At 42.1% G+C, this 19676-nt stretch overlaps 1 protein-coding gene across 1 annotated transcript in view; it reads right to left on the bottom strand.

Annotated features, from left to right (window-relative positions):
• Positions 1-7652: 7652 nt before the first annotated feature.
• The window catches only part of LOC138645181 (cytochrome P450 2K1-like), a 41975-nt gene continuing 29951 nt past the window's right edge, over positions 7653-19676 (bottom strand). The window contains exons 6-9 of the mRNA XM_069734281.1: positions 17803-17944; positions 13981-14168; positions 13677-13818; positions 7653-8456 (exon numbers count right to left, since the gene is read on the bottom strand). Coding sequence (XP_069590382.1) covers positions 8269-8456; positions 13677-13818; positions 13981-14168; positions 17803-17944 — 660 coding nt within the window. The 3' untranslated portion in view covers positions 7653-8268. The remainder of the gene's footprint in view (positions 8457-13676; positions 13819-13980; positions 14169-17802; positions 17945-19676) is intronic.

Genomic DNA, 19676 nt, shown 5'->3' with positions numbered 1-19676 from the left:
ACTCTGTGAAGTAACAGAGTCTGTTTATACCACTATATAGTACCGCCATATCTAGCTGCAGGTGCTTTCCTGCACGGTGAATCCCGGGTTGCGAACACACCAATTTCCTCTAATAAATGTATATTCGGTGCGTTCCGCCAACCCTAACACTGTTCATGTCTTTGTCAGTCGGCAAACTTACAAAATCAGCAAGGGATCAAATATTTATACCTTCACTGTAAGAAAGAATTGTTTAAGTGTGGATGAGGCCTGTATGACAAAGAAAATATGCTCCAAACAATTTCAAAATGAGATCTGTCCTGTTTAACATTAGTAACAGAATATTTTTTTGTGTGTGGATGAGGACTATTTAACCTAGACTAGATGCTCCAAACAATTTCAAACTGAGATCTCCCCTACTTTATCATGTTAGTAACAGAATACTTTTTTTCTGTGTGGATGAGGCCTGTATAACATAGACTACATGCTACAAACAATTTTTAACTCTGATCTCCCTTACTATATCACATTAGAAACAGAAGAAATAATTGTTTGAATGTGGATGAGGCCTGTATAGCAAAGAAAATATGCTCCAAACAATTTCAAAATGAAATCTCCCCTACTGTATGATGGTAGTAACAGAAGAATTTTTTTGAGTAGATGAGGCCTGTAAAACATAGACTAGATGCTCCAAACAATTTCAGACTGATATATGTTAGGGCTAGCGGAACGCACCGAGTAGAAATAGATGTTTATTATAAATGGTGCATTCGCAGCCCGGGGTCCACCGTGCAGGAGGAACCTGCTGCTAGTGAATGGTGGCACTGTTTGGCGGTATAGACTTGCTTTTTTACCTCACAGAGCAGCCGTGAGAGGAAAGCACTGCGCCCTGTTAGACTCACAGGAGCACAAGCTTACTGCCGAACTGATAGCAGTCAGTGGTTATGCACACACGCAATCTCCTAACCGGAGGTGCCGGTATTCTAGGGGCTTATTTCAGCCAGGTCCCCGAATCACGTTCACACAATCTCCTCGCCGGAGGTGCCAGCATTCTAGGGGCTTATTTCAGCCGGGTCCCAGAACACATACATGCATAACCACACTGGCGCAAAGCACATATTAGATTCGATACTAGCGCATGGTCGTGCAGCCATGCGAGCCTTAAATAGCTGCAGCACGTCTAGGACCTTTCAAAGAAGGACCAATGGAGTGCTGCAGTACCTGAGCATGTGACCTTAGATCTCCACTGAGAGATCTTGCCGTGGGCATGCTCAGAGTGCAAAGCAGGATTTAGTCCTAGCACCTACAAGGACCTTAGCTGCAGTATCTGATCATGTGACCCCCGATCTCCACTGAGAGATCTTACTCTGGGCATGCTCAGAATGTGAAAAGCAGGACTTAGCCCCAGACGTGTCCGCTCGCCGCTGCCCAGCACTGACTTCAATGGCAGAAGCAGGAAATGCAGCAGTAACTCTTAGCACAGAGTCAGACTGAGCGAGACGCTGGGATCAAGGTCTCCACTGAGCAGGCTCCACTGCGGCAGGAGAAGAATGGGAGACCGCAGCGGAGATGGCCCGAGATTCCCCCTGTGCAGAGGCAGGAACTCGACTCCTAACAGATATATCCCCTACTGTATCACGTTAGTAAACAAAGAATTTTTATGTGGATGAGGCCTGTTTAACATAGACTACATACTAGTGTTGAGCATTCCGATACCGCAAGTATCGGGTATCGGCCAATACTTGCGGTATCGGAATTCCGATACCGAGATCCGATACTTTTGTGGTATCGGTATCGGTATCGGATCCATAGGGATGTGTAAAATAAAGAATTAAAATAAAAAATATTGATATATTCACCTCTCTGGCGGCCCCTGGACATCACGCTGGTAACCGGCAGGCTTCTTTGTTTACAATGAACGTCATTCTCATTCACTAAACTCCTAATTCTAGGAATTTAGGACCTGCGAATGACGTCGCGGCTTCTGATTGGTCGCGTGGCGGTCACATGAGCGGCACGCGACCAATCAGAAGCCGCGACGTCATTCGCAGGTCCTAAACGCGCTCATTTTAAACAAAGAAGCCTGCCGGTTACCAGCGTGATGTCCAGGGGCCGCCGGAGAGGTGAATATATCAATATTTTTTATTTTAATTCTTTATTTTACACATTAATATGGATCCCAGGGCCTGAAGGAGAGTTTCCTCTCCTTCAGACCCTGGGAACCATCAGGATACCTTCCGATACTTGGTGTCCCATTGACTTGTATTGGTATCGGATATCGGTATCGGCGATATCCAATATTTTTCGGGTATCGGCCGATACTATCCGATACCGATACTTTCAAGTATCGGACGGTATCGCTCAACACTACTACATACTACAAACAATTTCAAACTGAGATCTCCCCTAATATAACACGATAGTGATAGAAGAAATAATTGTTTGAGTGTGGATGAGGCCTGTATGACAAAGAAGATATGCTTCAAACTATTTAAAAATGAGATCTCCCCTTCTGTATGACGATGGGGAATCCACCTGAGGAAGGCAGCAGTCTGCTGCCGAAACGAATAGTGGTTCAATAAAAAGTTTGTTTATTACCACCAATCTATTGCTGTGTGTTCTATAGCCATAGTGCTCCTAAAATTGACCAAATTTTTTCCAAAAAAAGTATGACAAAGAAGACATGCTCCAAACAATTTGAAAATGAGATCTTCCTACTGTATGACAGAATAATTTTTTGTGTGAATGAGACCTGTATAACATAGACTAGATGCTCCAAACAATTTCAAATTGAGATCTCTCCTACTGTTTTACTTTAGTAACACAATAATTGTTTTATGTGAATGAGACCTGTTTAACATTGGCTGCAAGCTACAAACAATTTAAAACTGAGGTTTTTCATGCTATAACACATTAGTGACAGAAGAAAGAATTGTTTGAATGTGGATGAGGCCTGTATGACAAAGAAGATATGCTCAAAACAATTTCAGAATTAGATCTCCCTTACTATATGACCTTAGTAACAGAATATATTTTTGTGTGGATGAGCCTGTATAACATAGACTAGATGCTACAAACAATTTTAAACTGAAAACTCCCCTACTGTATCACATTACAAACAGAAGAAAGAATTGTTTGAGGGTGGATGAGGCCTGTATGACAAAGAAGATATGCTCCAAACAATTTCAAAATGAGGTCTCCCCTATTGTATCACGTTAGTAACAGAGGAAATGTTTTTTTGTCAGGATGAGGCCTGTATAACATAGACTACACGCTACAAACAATTTCAAAATGAGATCTCCAATACTGTATTATGTTAGAAAGAGAAGAAATAATTGTTTGAGTGTAGATGAGGCTTGCATGAGAAAGACAATATGCTCCCAACAATTTTAACCCCTTTACCCCCAAGGGTAATTTTTACATTTCTGACCACTGTCCCTTTATGAGGTTATAACTCTGGAACGCTTGAACGGATCCTGGTGATTTTGGCATTGTTTTCTCGTGACATATTGTACTCCATGATAGTGGTAAAATTTCTTTGATAATAACTGCGTTTATTTGTGAAAAAAACAGAAATTTGGCAAAAAATTTGAAAATTTCGCAATTTTCCAACTTTGAATTTTTACGCAATTAAATCACAGAGATATGTCACACAAAATACTTAATAAGTAACATTTCCCACATGTCTACTTTACATCAGCACAATTCTGGAACCAAATTTTTTTTTAAGGAGTTATAAGGGTTAAAATTGACCAGCAATTTTGTTTAGGGACCACATCTCGTTTGAAGTCATTTTGAGGGGTCTATATAATAGAAAATAACCAAGTGTGACACCATTCTAAAATCTGCACCCCTCAAGGTGCTCAAAACCACATTCAAAAAGTTTATTAACCCTTCAGGTGTTTTATAGGAATTTTTGGAATGTTTAAATAAAAATGAACATTTAAGTTTTTTTCACAAAATTTTTTACTTCAGCTCCAATTTGTTTTATTTTACCAAGGGTAACAGGAGAAAATGGACCCCAAAAGTTGTTGAACAATTTGTCCTGAGTACGCCGATACCCTATATGTGGGGGTGAACCACTGTTTGGGCGCTTGGCAGAGCTCGGAAGCGAAGGAGCGCCATTTGACTTTTCAATGCAAAATTGACTGGAATTGAGATGGGACGCCATGTTGCGTTTGGAGAGCCACTGATGTGCCTAAACATTGAAACCCCCCACAAGTGACACCATTTTGGAAAGTAGACCCCCTAAGGAACTTATCTAGATTTGTGGTGAGCACTTTGACCAATTAAGTGATTCACAGAAGTTTATAATGCAGAGCCGTAAAAATAAAAAATCATATTTTTTCACCAAAATGATATTTTCGCCCCCAATTTTTTATTTTCCCAAGGGTAAAAGAAGAAATTGGACCCCAAAAGTTTTTGTACAATTTGTCCTGAGTACACTGATACCCTATATGTGGGGGTAAACCACTGTTTAGGCGCAAGGGAGAGCTCGGAAGGGCAGGAGCGCCGTTTGATTTTCAATTCAAAATTGACTGGAATTGAGTTGGTATGCCATGTTGCGTTTGGAAAGCCAGTGATGTGCCTAAACATTGAAATCCCCCACAAGTGACACCATTTTGGAAAGTAGACCCCCTAAGGTACTTATCTAGATGTGTGTGGTGAGCACTTTGACCCATTAAGTGATTCACAGAAGTTTATAATGCAGAGCCGTAAAAATAAAAAATCATATTTTTTCACAAAAATGATCTTTTCGCCCCCATTTTTTTATTTTCGCAAGGGTAAGAAAAGAAATTGGACCCAAAAGTTGTTGTACAATTTGTCCTGAGTACGCTGCTACCCCATATGTGGGGGTAAACAACTGTTTGGGTGCTTGGCAGAGCTCAGAAGGTAAGGAGCGCCATTTGACTTTTCAATGCAAAATTGACTGGAATTGTGATGGGACGCCATGTTTTTGGAGAGCCACTGATGTGCCTAAACATTGAAACCCCCACAAGTGACAACACTTTGGAAAGTAGACCCCCTAAGGAACTCATCTAGATGTGTTGTAATAGCTTTGAACCCCCAAGTGTTTCACTACAGTTTATAACGCAGAGCCGTGAAAATAAAAATTCTCTTTTTTTCCCCACAAGAATTATTTTTTAGCCCCCAGTTTTGTATTTTCCCAAGGGTAACAGGAGAAATTGTACCCCAAAAGTTGTCCAATTTGTGCCGAGTATGCTGATACCCAATATGTGGGGGGGGGGAACCACTGTTTGGGCGCATGGCAGAGCTCGGAAGGGAAGGAGCTCCATTTGGAATGCAGACTTTGATAGAATGGTCTGCGGGCATTATGTTGCGTTTGCAGAGCCCCTGATGTACCTAAACAGTAAAACCCCCCCACAAGTGACCCAATTTTGGAAACTAGACCCCCGTGGAACTTATCTAGATATGTGGTGAGAACTTTGAATGCCCAAGTGCTTCACAGAAGTTTATAATGCAGAGTCGTGAAAATAAAAAATATTTTTTCCACAAAAAAGATTTTTTAGTCCCCAAGTTTTTATTTTCACAAGGGTAACAAGAGAAATTGGACTCCAAAAGTTGTTGTCCAATTTGTTCTGAGCTTGCTGGTACCCCATGTGGGGGGGGGGACCACTGTTTGGGCGCACGGCAGAGCTCGGAAGGGAAGGAGCACTGTTTTGGAATGCAGACTTTGATAGAATGGTCTGCGGGCATTATGTTGCGTTTGCAGAGCCCCTGATATACCTAAACAGTAGAATCCCCCCACAAGTGACCCCATTTTGGAAACTAGACCCCCGAGGAACTTATCTAGATGTGTGGTGAGAACTTTGAATGCCCAAGTGCTTCACAGAAGTTTATAATGCAGAGTCGTGAAAATAAAAAATATTTTTTTCCACAAAAAAGATTTTTTAGCCCCCAAGTTCTTATTTTCACAAGGGTAACAGGAGAAATTGGACCCCAAAAGTTGTTGTCCAATGTGTCCTAAGTATGCTGATACCCCATAAGTTGGGGTAAACTCCCGTTTGGGAGCATGGGAGAGCTCAGAAGGGAAGGAGCACTGTTTTGCTTTTTCAACACAGAATTGGCTGGAATTGAGATCGGACGCCATGTCGCGTTTGGAGAGCCCCTGATGTGCCTAAACAGTGGAAGCCCCCAATTATAACTGAAACCCTAATCCAAACACACCCCTAACCCTAATCTCAATGGTAACCCTAACCACACCCCTAACCCTGACACACACCCTAACCCTAATCCCAACCCTATTCCCAACCCTAACTTTAGCCCCAACCCTAACCCTAACTTTAGCCCCAACCCTAACTGTAGCCCTAACCCTAGCCCCAACCCTAACTCTGGATGAGGCCTATATAACATAAACTACACACTACAAACAATTTCAAACTGAGATCTCCAATGCTGTATCATGTTAGAAACAGAAGAAACAATTGTTTGAGTGTGGATGAGGCTTGTATGACAAAGAAGATATGCTCCAAACAATTTCAAAATGTGGTGTCCACTACGGCATGACGTTAGTAACAGAAATTTTTTTGATAGATGAGGCCTGTATAACATAGACTAGATGCTCCAAACAATTTAAAACTGAGATCTCCTCTACTGTATCGCGCAAGTAACAAAAGAAAGAATTGTTTGAGTGTGGATGAGGCCAGTATGACAAAGAATATATGCTCCAAACAATTTCAAAATGAGATGTACCCTATGGTATGACATTAGTAACAGAATACATTTTATTTTTGTGTGGATCAGGCTTGTAGTTTTATTTTTGAATTTGCATGATCTATGCAGACAGTTGAATTTCACCTCCACTAAATAGCAAGGTGAGATATGGCATTCTGAATCAAAGCAGCAACTGCAAAACTTTTTTTAATTTCCTGGCCAACAGCTCAAATCACAGAACAATGTCACCACACAACTAAATGACAAGGTGACATGTTCATTGCTGTATCACATTTAGCAACTGAAAAAATAAAATTTAGAAAGGACTATTCGCGCATGGAGCACTCTGGTCGATTTTGCAGACACACAGGACAGTAGCTACCTAAACTATCTGACTAAGAAACAGCCGCCTGTCTAGCTAGCTAAAATCTATCAGCATCCAGTCCCAGCATCAGTCTTTGCACTATTACATTGTCAAAATGGTGCTAAAACAAGATGTCCGCTCTTTATATGGTGAGGGATATGTGATTTTAGCAGCCAATGACACAAGCTGTTGTGTTAGGACTTTGTGGATGTTTCCTGTGCCCTGATTAGCTAGTCGCAAAGTGCACACATAAAGCTGGAAAAAAAAAGTTTACAAGCACGCATCTCCTCTGAGCTCTGCCAACGCCTTCCCCTCATCAAACACGTGCCCCACGCTCATCATACACCACCATTATTGTAGTCGAAGTGCTCAAAGTACTTTAGTGGCAACTCAAATTTTTTCCCCACATTTTTTAGTGAATGTTACCGATTCGATAAAATTTTGCTTGTGTTTCCGATCAAGAATCTGAATGTGTCGTATTCGATTTTATGTTTGGTGATCGTTTTCCAACAAATTTGCTGATCTCTAGTCAGGAGGCCTCTATACAGATTAGCTGTTCATCCGACTTTAACCTAATGTGTTTGGGGGTCCTGAAATTTCTATTTTCTGTTTCAAAAATAAAAGGCGCAAGAAGTCAGAAGAAAAAAAATATATATTGCAAAATATAAACTATGCACAGTTACAGCACATTAAAATGTTCATTTGTGCCAGAAAATACCCCTAATCAAAAGAGTCTGGCTGTGTGCACACGTTACAGATTTGGTGCGTTTTTTTCCTCATTTTGTTCTGGCAAAACCTGATGTCAGCGAAGTAAATGAGAAACCTGAATTGTCATGCACACGTTGAGTATTTTTGACTTGCAGATTTGGTGCAGAAAATAATTTGTAGCATGTCAATTCTGCGTTTACACCATTGACTCCACTAAAATCAGTAAAAAACACAGGGCAAAAACATACAAAAAAGGCAGCAAAAACGTGCGTTTTTCCAGCTGCGTTTTTCATGCCAAGAGATGCAGATATGGTGCAGAAATGTAACTCAACGTGTGCACATAGCCTAACAGCGTTTACTAAAACGATTTCTTTACTTTAAAAGTTGATTGAAATAATTGGAGATTACTGCATCATTTACTTCACAGCTTTCAACTGAAAAGATTTGAAAATTAGATAAAAAAAAATAGAAAATTAAATATATTAAAATATAATCAAACAAAACACATCAGTCTCTGTGTTGTCTCTGTTTTTCACCCCAAACTAATAGTTTGGCTTTGCACAAGTCATGTATGGTGTGGGCACTAATGTGAATCCAATGGCAGGCTTGAGACTGAGGTCTTCTGTGGAAACTCCTGAAGGCGGATAGAAAGTAAATGCTTGAAGAAGTCCAGTGAAAAATAGGAAAAGTTCCATCTTGGCCAAGCCCTCCCCAGCACAAGCTCTTTTTCCTGTAGAAATCAGATAAGTGAGTTACCAATGTCATGTTGAAAGTTGATTTTGACTCTAACACGTGTGGTAATTAAATACATTGGATATAATGCATACTTTCCAATTATCTCTATATGACTATGAGTCTCCTGGAAAAAAGGAGACCTCCAGAAAATTACAAAAGTTTCATAGAACCCCCTGGAAAGCATCGTTGATTTGATTGAATAGTTCTTGTTCATTGCTCCAGGATGTTTCATATCCAGTCCAAGCCCCAACTTACATAGAAAATTACAATACTACTCCATCCTCCACAAAGATGCCGATTGAGGGGAAGTTCTAGGAAAGAGATCAGAAGCTCAACTTTGCTCCCTTGCATTGCACCAGATATGTCTATGCTATTTAGAAGTGAATGCTGATCTTCATAAGTCTAAGTACCTGGCATATAATTATATTTTTAACTAATGGTTCCAACTCTTAAATACCCACATGCTTGAGGGATCTCATTGAAACAACTCTGTCTTGGGCCTGTCCCACACGTCCAGATAATTCCGGTACCGAAAAAATCGGTACCGGAGTTATCCGTGTCCATGTGTCCGTGAGCTCACGTAGGCCATCCGTGTGGCACACGTGCGGCACACGTGTGCCGCCCGTGTGCCGACTGGGTACCACACGGAGCGTGCAGGAGACAGCGCTAGAGATAAGCGCTGTCCCCTGCATCTGGTGCTGAAGCCGCCATTCATATCTTCTCTTCAACAGCGTTCGCTGGAAAGAAGATATGAAAAATCCTTTTTTTTTTCGTGTTTAAAATAAAGATCCCTGTCCCCACCCCCCTCCCACCCCCTGTGCGCCCGCCCACTGTTAATACAATACTCACCCGGCTCCCTCGCAGCGTCCTGTCCTTGCCACAGCTTCTCCTGTATGAGCGGTCACGTGGTGCCGCCCATTACAGTCATGAATTTGCGTCTCCACCCCTATGGGAGGTGGAGCTGCATATTCATGACTGTAATCGGCGGCACCACGTGACTGCTCATACAGGAGAAGCTGTGGCAAGGACAGGATGCTGCGAGGGAGCCGGGTGAGTATTGTATTAACAGTGGGCGGGTGCACAGGGGGTGGGAGTGGGGTGGGGACAGGGATCTTTATTTTAAACACGAAAAAAAAAAGGATTTTTCATATCTTCTTTCCAGCGAACGCTGTTGGAGAGAAGATATGAATGGCGGCTTCAGCACCACGTGGGGGGGACAGCGCTTACTGTAGTGCTGTCTCCTGCACGGCACACGGACTGCACACGGACAGCGTCTGTGTGCGGTACGTGTTTTACACGGACCCATTGACATTAATGGGTCCGTGTAATCCGTACGCTCCCACGAACACTGACATGTCTCCGTGTTTTGCACACGGACACACGGTCCGTGAAAACACGCTGACATGTGCAGAGACACATTGATTTCAATGTGTCTATGTGAGTCAGTGTCTCCGGTACGTGAGGAAACTGTCACCTCACGTACCGGAGCCACTGACGTGTGAAACTGGCCTTGGTCAGTGTAATTTGTCAAAGGACCAGAGAAGCAAACTGAAATCTTGCCCCAGGTGAACTAAAACACAGTGATGATTTTGGGAATTGTACTCACTGTGTTGAGGTTATATTTGACACAGAACTTTCCTTTATTCCCTGTATCCAATCACTCACTCGCTCATGTTACCTTCATCTTAAAAGCATTTCCAAAATCTAACTTTTTCTCACCTTTGAAACTGCAAAAATATTTACTGTCGCTCCTATTCATTCTTGTCTGGACTACAGCAACTCTTTACTGATCAGTCTCCCACTTGCCAAACTTTTTACTCTTCAATCCATCAAAATGCGGCAGCCGGGGTTATATTTCTATCTAGCCGCTTCATCGATGTGCCAGCCTTTGCACTGGTTGCCCATTCACCACAAAATACAATACAAACATATCTCTCTCACCCACAAAGCTCTCCACAGTTTTGCACCACCCTAAATCTCATTTCTCATTTCTATCACCCTACCCATGCCCTGTGTTCTGCAATTGATCTAAAACTAACATCCTCTATAATCTGAACCTCAGCCCTCAGTCTTCAAGACTTCTCTCGTGTTGCACTAGTGTACTGGAATGCACTACCGCCAGATGATCTTAACTAATACCTAGCCCCTATGTTTTTAAGCGTGCTTTGAAAACACATCTTTTTAGACAGGCCTATCACCTCAACTCATTAATCTAACGCTCCCCTGTTCCCTCTATCTAAATGGTAATCAGAATCTGCTCTTTCCTTTTCATCTGAATCTCCACATCCTCTGCGCACCGAATAGCACACAGTAACTTCACTAAGGCTGGTTTCACACTTGCGTTTTAAAACGCATGCGTTTAAAAAAAAAAAAAGTATGGTGGAAAAATGCATGTAAACGCGTGCAAACGCTGCGTTTTTTAGACGCATGCGTTTTTGGATGTGGTGAAATAAACGCGGCGTTTTGACGCGTTTACATGCAGTTTTTCATGCGTTTGCGTTTTTTAAACGCATGATGAGAAGTGTGTGACAGCTGCCAATCATCAAAATCAAGTAAAAATCCCACTATAAACAGAAATAGCTAGGGTTAGGGTTAGGGTTAGGGGTAGGGATCCTAACCCTAACCCTAACCCTAACCCTAACCCTAAAGGGATCCTAACCCTAACCCTACCACTAACCCTAACCCTACCCCTAACCCTAACCCTACCCCTAACCCTAACCCTAGGGATCCTAACCCTAAGCCTAACCCTACCCCTAACCCTAGGGATCCTAACCCTAACCCTAACCCTAACCCTACCCCTAACCCTAAAGGGATCCTAACCCTAACCCTTAGGGTTAGGGTTAGGGGTAGGGTTAGGGTTAGGGGTAGGATCCCTAGGGTTAGGGTTAGGGGTAGGGTTAGGGTTAGGATCCCTAAAGTTAGGGTTAGGGTTAGGGTTGGGATCCCTAGGGTTAGGGTTAGTGGTAGGGTTAGGGTTAGGGTTAGGATTAGGGGTAGGGTTAGGGTTAGGGTTAGGGTTAGGATCCCTTTATCACCTTTATGGTGGTGGGTGGCATATCAGTGTGTTTTCTGTTTTTTTTTCTATAAAAACGCATGCGTTTTTAACGCAATCAAACGCATGTGCTTAAAAACGCATGCGTTTCCATTGACTCCAATGCATTTTTTGCCGCAAAAAACGCATACGAACACATGCGTTTTTTTTGCGTTAAAAAAACGCCTCTGAAAATGACTACATGTTGCATTTCTGCAAAAGAACGCATGCAGCAAAAAAAACCGCATGCGTTAAAAAACGCGACTAAACGCGTATAAAAAAAACGCATGCGTTTTTAATGTTAAACATAGGAAAAAAAATACATGCTTTTTTTGCGGTACAAACGCTGCACATAAAAACGAATGTGTGAAACCAGTGTGAAACCAACCAGACAGATACGGGCTGACCACCGGATAATGCAGCTTTATATAAAAACCCTTATTTATTATAATGATGGCTGGACCACACATATCAAGCACGTTCTACCTTTGTGTCTACCCATTTCTTCATAGATTGTAAGTTTGGGAGCAGGACCCTCACTCAGCCTATAACAGGTGAACTATGTGTTGCATTGTATTATTTTTATTGTCTGTACATGAAACCGCTTAAGGGTATGTTCCCAAGATCAGGAATTGCTGCGGGTTTGACTCTGCACATTTATGGAGCATCAAACCCGCAGCGACCAGATGTTAAAGCATAGTGGATGGGATTCATGTTCACTATGCGTGCTTGTGCACCTATGGATCACCCTGACATGTGATGCGTCTTTCAAAAACCCAGCATACCACTTTCTCTTGTGGAGACGCTAGTCTCTGCAACAGAAATAAAATCTATAGTATTTATTGAATGCAATAAATCAACATAGTTCAGTGAACACATGTGGATTTACCTACGTTAAATAGAATGCAGCGCTTTGTTAGGTGTTGAGTTCCCGCTGCTGCACAGGGGGAGTCTCGAACCATGTCGTCTGTGGTCTCGCATTCTTCTCCTGCCGCAGTGGAGTCTGCGCAGCAGAGACTTCAGTCCCAGCATCTTGCTCAAGCTGATACTTTGTGTCTGGTAACAGCTGTCTTCCCGGGTTCAGCCTTTTTAACCAGCATTGATCAGCGGCGAGCAGACATTCTAGGGACAAAGTCCTTCTTTTCATCTACTGAGCATGCCCATGGGACGATATCTCATTGGACGACAGAGGTCACATGCTCAGGTCCTGTAGCAGCTCCGATTACACCAACAGGAAGGTCCAGGAAGGCTACAGCTATAAAAGGTTTGCATGGCCGCTCGGCCATGCGCTAGTATAAACCTGACTAGGTGTGTGTGTGCTGTGTGTTTGAGACTGGTGAAAGCTCCTTAATGATCCCCATCCCTTTGGCTGTTGTTTGGATATTAGGTGAATGGAGCAAACCGTCAGCACCCATATCTAGGCTGCACGGCCGCATTTTTACCACCGGTCAGTGTAGGGTGGGAATTCCTTCTTGGACTCAGCATCTGACTCAGGGCGTCCTCAGGCACAGGCTCAAAAGCCACAGATGGTCAGAGCGAGTCCAATCCCCAGTATAGTGGGGGTGAATCATAGGGATCCCACCAGCGTCTACCAGCTGCACCCTGTGACTGCTAACAGGGCACAGTGTTCCTTTTGCGACTCTATGAAACAACAGATTTTTGCTTCCATTCACACTGGGTGAAGTATAACCCATGTGTGAGCGAGCGTTCATCCGCCATCTTGTTCCGCCATTACTTAGCAGCAGGTTCCATCTCTGCAGGGTGGACCCCGGGCTGCGAACAAACCTCATATCTCCCTTTATATTATTTGGTGCATTCCACCAGCCCTAACACGCTTTAAACGCCACAAACATATGCTGCGTTCAAAGCACTGATAGTTCCAGATCGTGGGCACATAGCCTTATTGTAAAGTGCTGCAGAATATGTTGGCGTTCAATAAATCAAATTATTATTATTACTCTAGGCTATAATGCAAAAAATATATAAATTGCTTATACATATTCTGAGCATCTTAATAAGACCATAGAACATTTTTTTTACTTTTTTGGAGGAAAAAATATGAGATTTAGAAAACATATATATTGCTCCTTGTTAAAAAATAGTTATTTTGTTAGGTAATGTTTTGTCAATTAAGTGACATGTAAGATGATTTCATTTTTCATCTTAATACTCCTCATTACTTACCTGCTGAGAATGCCATAAATGCATCATGTCGGACAAATTTACCATTTTCATCCAAGAAGTGATTAGGATTGAAATCATATGGAGTTTTCCATTGAGTTTTGTCGTAGAGAACTGATGTCAGGAGTGGAATAACCTCTGTACCCTGTGAACAACAAATCACCAAATATCTTTTTTATCATATACATTTAAAAAATGTTAGATTATTTGGATGACTGTGGACCCCATAGCGGTCCCTTTTACTAATAGGTAAACACTTACAGTATTTGAGCATAACAACATTTTTTTTTTTTTTTACAAAACTCACTTTTGGAATCAGGTAACCCCGCAAATACACATCAGTTGGAGTTGAGTGTGACAGGTTCAATGGGACAATATTTCCAAACCTTTGTATTTCATGTATTACTGCATCAGTATAAGGCATTTTCTTCCGATCTTCAACTGTCGGCAGCTGTCCAAGTTTAATATGTGTTTTGATTTCCTCCTGTACCTTTTCTATAAAGCAAAAGAAAACATATTTTATTACATTTTATACTTGCACAACAATACTAATGCATTTAATTAATATATTATAGGTTTTTGGTATGATTTGTATGGGCCGTAAGTCAGTGGTCAGTGCTAGGGCGTGGATATAGCTGACGCTCACTATGTACTGACCGGTGATTGAAGCCACACCAGATGCACCACTATGACTGAAAGCCAGAGGATGCCGATGAAGGAATAAAGTTAATTTCCTCCCAATAGCCGAACTTTCAGTGCAGTAGCCAGGCAGCTTTACTATTAACCTGCAGTTTAACCCTATATCTGCAGGTTAATAGCATTTGGGAACATGACAGGTTATCTTTAAATGGAGTGCAGATCAAGCATGGGCACTGCAGCTCCGTTCATTCTCTTTTGGACTGCTAGAGATTACATCAAGAATTTCCTGTATACTCCTTCATATAACAAAGTTCTAAAGCTTGAAGAGACTAAAATGTGGATTTTAATAAGATCTTAAAAAAGGTATTTTCATTGAAATCAACATGTCACACTCTGTCAAAAATCACATGTCCCTGTCTAGGGTGGGTGGCAGCATCATGCTAGAACATTAGAAAATATAAGACATGCAAAAAATATATACTAGAATTAATTCAACTTAATTGATTTGTTTTTACAAATAGTAAAATTGCATTTAAAAATTGACATCTAAAGGGATTGGTCATCAAAAAGACGGCCATTATACAGTACTAGATGGTGGCCCGATGCTAACGCATCGGGTATTCTAGAATATGCATGTCCACGTAGTATATTGCCCAGCCACGTAGTATATTGCCCAGCCACATAGTATACTGCCCAGCCACGTAGTATATTGCCCAGCCACATAGTATATTGCACAGTCACGTAGTATATTGTCCAGCCACGTAGTATATTGCCCAGCCATGTAGTATATTGCCCAGCCACGTAGTATATTGCACAGTCACATAGTATATTGTTCAGCCACGTAGTATATTGCCCAGTGATGCATTATATTGCCCAGACACGTAGTATATTGCCCAGTGACGTAGTATATTGCCCAGTCACGTAGTATATTGCCCAACCACGTAGTATATTGCCCAGTGACGTAGTATATTGCACAGTCACATAGTATATTGTCCAGCCATATAGTATATTGCCCAGTCACGTAGTATATTGTCCAGCCACGTAGTATATTGCCTAGCCTTGTAGTATATTGCCCAGCCACGTAGTATATTGCACAGTCACGTAGTATATTGTCCTGCCACGTAGTATATTGCCCAGACACGTAGTATATTGCCCAGTGACGTAGTATATTGCCAGACACATAGTATATTGCCCAGCTACGTAGTATATTGCCCAGTGACGTAGTATATTGCCCAACCACGTAGTATATTGCCCAGAGATGTAGTATATTGCCCAGTCACGTAGTATATTGCCCAACCACGTAGTATATTGCCCAGTGACGTAGTATATTGCCCAGTTACATAGTATAATGCCCAGTTACGTAGTATATTGCCTAGTGACGTAGTATATTGCCCAGCCACATAGTATATTGCCCAGTGACGCAGTATATTGCCCAGTGACGTAGTATACAGCACAGAGCCACGTAGTATATTGCCCAGTGATGTAGTATATTGCGCAGCCACGTAGTATATTGCCCAGTGACGTAGTATATTGCCCAGTCACGTAGTATATTGCCCAACCACGTAGTATATTGCCCAGTGACATAGTATATTGCACAGTCACATAGTATATTGTCCAGCCATATAGTATATTGCCCAGTCACGTAGTATATTGTCCAGCCACGTAGTATATTGCCTAGCCATGTAGTATATTGCCCAGCCACGTAGTATATTGCACAGTCACGTAGTATATTGTCCTGCCACGTAGTATATTGCCCAGTGACGTAGTATATTGCACAGTCACATAGTATATTGTCCAGCCATATAGTATATTGCCCAGTCACGTAGTATATTGTCCAGCCACGTAGTATATTGCCTAGCCATGTAGTATATTGCCCAGCCACGTAGTATATTGCACAGTCACGTAGTATATTGTCCTGCCACGTAGTATATTGCCCAGACACGTAGTATATTGCCCAGTGACGTAGTATATTGCCAGACACATAGTATATTGCCCAGCTACGTAGTATATTGCCCAGTGACGTAGTATATTGCCCAACCACGTAGTATATTGCCCAGAGATGTAGTATATTGCCCAGTCACGTAGTATATTGCCCAACCACGTAGTGTATTGCCCAGTGACATAGTATATTGCCCAGTTACGTAGTATAATGCCCAGTTACGTAGTATATTGCCTAGTGACGTAGTGTATTGCGCAGCCACATAGTATATTGCCCAGTGACGCAGTATATTGCCCAGTGACGTAGTATACAGCACAGAGCCACGTAGTATATTGCCCAGTGATGTAGTATATTGCGCAGCCACGTAGTATATTGCCCAGTGACGTAGTATATTGCCCAGTCACGTAGTATATTGCCCAACCACGTAGTATATTGCCCAGTGACGTAGTATATTGCCCAGTTACGTAGTATAATGCCCAGTTACGTAGTATATTGCCTAGTGACGTAGTATATTGCGCAGCCACGTAGTATATTGCCCAGTGACGTAGTATACAGCACAGAGCCACGTAGTATATTGCCCAGTGACGTAGTATACAGCACAGAGCCACGTAGTATATTGGCCAGTCACGTAGTATACAGTACTGAGCCACATAGTATATTGCACAGTGAAGTAGTATACAGCACAGAGCCACGTAGTATATTGGCCAGTCACGTAGTATATTGCCCAGCCAGGTTTGTCATAGGTAAAAAAATTAAAAAATAAACATATACTCACCTTTCCGAGGGCCCCTTGTAGTCCAGGGCAGCTTCTGGTCCCAGGGTTGGTATGAGCGCAGGACCTGTGATGACGTCGCGGTCACATGACCGTGACGTCATGGCAGGTCTGTCTAGCACAGGCGCGCAGGGCCTGTGATGACGTCGCGGTCACATGACCGTGACGTCATGGCAGGTCCTGCTCCCATACCATCTTTGCCACCGGAACCTGCAACGGAAGATGGCGGCCGGCGTGAGCAACCTACGGAGGGTGAGTATAGCAGGTTTTTTTTTATTATTATTTTTAACATTACATTTTTTACTATTGGTGCCGCATAGGCAGCGTCAATAGTAAAAAGTTGGGGACACACAGGGTTAATAGAGGCGGTAACGGAGTGCGTTACCCGCGGCATAATGCGGTCCGCTACCGCTGGCATAAACCCTGTGTGAACGGTGACCGGAGGGGAGTATGCGGGCGACAGGCACTGACTGCGGGGAGTAAGTAGCGGCCATTTTCTTCCGTACTGTGCCCGTCGCTGATTGGTCGCGGCAGCCATGACAGGCAGCTGGCGAGACCAATCAGCGAATGAATAACCGTGACAGAAGGACAGACAGAAAGACGGAAGTGACCCTTAGACAATTATATAGTAGATATGAAATATGATACAAAAGTGAAGAAATAACAGAAAATCTGGGTAAAGTGCTTAGCCTTCAGAAAGATGTGATTTGGTGGTCTTTTGAGACTGTAGTTATTCACCTACAGTCTTACATAACTTTTAAAAATATATCAAGAATTACTTTGAATCTCCGGATACTTCGTCATCAATAAAATTCCCCAGCGGACTGTTGTAGATGTAGTTTCAGTTCCAGCAGCGAAGAGATCCAGGACAGAACCAAGTAGATTACCTTCAGTAAAATATGTCTGAGCTTTTGTTGTTTCCTAAAATTACATAACACAAATATTCCCCTTGTTATCACCTGTCAGTACTTTGATTGACAACTCGATTATCCTGTCTGGTATAGGGGCGTGCTGAGCTGTTTTTGTGCTGTTTGACAGCTTGACCATCCAATCTGAGACTGGGAGGCGCTGGCTGTCTCCAGGTGTTCATTATCGAAGGGGATGGCCAGGCTGTCTAACTGGGCTGTTACTCCTAGACCCCTGCCAGACGTACATTCAGCTAAGTGTGATTTGTCTCTCTGTGCCTTGAGTTCTGTTTGTAGATCTTTCGTAGCCTGACCTTGGACCTTGTTCTGTCTTTTACTTCTGTTTATGATGTACCTTCCTGGGTTTTGACTTCGGACTCCTTGATTATCCTGTTACGTGGCTTGGAAGTGAGAAGTGATTCAGCGTCACAGGAAACTTGTGATGTTATTAAATCAGGCAATATTTGACAAATAAGTGCATCAAAACAGAAGATATATCAACATGCTCCTGCATAAACATTGATCAGGGGATATGTAACCAACAACCTCTGTGCCTCAATACTGTGTGTAGCTACCAAGATTGCAGCCTCATAAAGAGGCTGTAACCATTATGTGAATTGCTTTATATTCAAAGAACGCCTGATTTGATATATCTTGTAGATCCTGTGCCTTACTCAATAAAAATGTATAGTCATCACAATTTTGGTAGCACAGTTGCAGCTGAAGGTAGCAGCCAGTGCCCAGTCTGTAGTGACTTAGTCCCCCTTTGAAACGGAGGAAAAAGGTGACATAGCAGAAACTGTAGAAAAGTCAGTCAGTTCTAGGACCCTGCAGAGGAGGAGTCCACAAAAAGGGAAGGGCAAAGACCGTGTCATTTTACCTGGGTTTTTAAAGAAGAGATGACTCATTAGGAGAATAGATTGTGGGAGCTGTTAAAAGGGCTGTCAGCAAAGCAGTTCAGCAGCAGGTGACTGTGACCTAATTTCACCCCAACATGGACTCTGCTGATCCTTTGAGGTCAATCAAAACCAAAGAGCTACCAGAGCCAAGAAAGGGGAATGACAAAGTAGCGCCATGTTCCTTTCAAGGTTGGTGCTGGATTTTAGACTCTCCTTGGCAGTAGTCATAAATTATGGCTCTAGCATAATAGATCAGAGATAAAAAATAAAAACTGCAAATACGACATAAACAACAAATACTGAGTAACTAAAGTTACTGATTTACACATAATTTTTAAACGTACAAGTTACCATCCAGATTAACTGTTTGCTGGATGTTTCTATTATTGTGTATGGTATAATCACAGGCATCCAGTCATTCATAAAATTAAAATTAATGTGAACGTTTCACTAAGAATATGACTTTAATACCTGAAGCATTGGAGGACAGGGCAAGGAAACACATTTCCAACTTTACCTACTCTGTTATTATCTGGTGCCCTGTTTTGCCAAAATTCATGTTTTAATTACCATATATACTCGAGTATAAGCCGATCCGAGTATAAGCTGAGACCCCTAATTTTGTCACAAAAACTGGGAAAACTAATTGACTCGAGTATAAGCCTAGGGTGGGAAATGCAGCAGCTACTGGTAAATTTCAAAAATAAAAATAGATGGCAATAAAAGTAAAACTGATTCAGACATCAGTAGGTTAAGTGTTTTTTAATATCGATATTGAATCAGGAGCCCCATATAATGCTCCATACAGTTCATGATGGGTCCCATCAGATGCTGCATACAAAAATATGC

This window comes from Ranitomeya imitator, chromosome 7 (assembly GCF_032444005.1).
Source record: "Ranitomeya imitator isolate aRanImi1 chromosome 7, aRanImi1.pri, whole genome shotgun sequence".
NCBI classification, from domain to species: Eukaryota; Metazoa; Chordata; class Amphibia; order Anura; family Dendrobatidae; genus Ranitomeya; species Ranitomeya imitator.
This window is presented reverse-complemented; position numbering and strand designations above follow the sequence as displayed.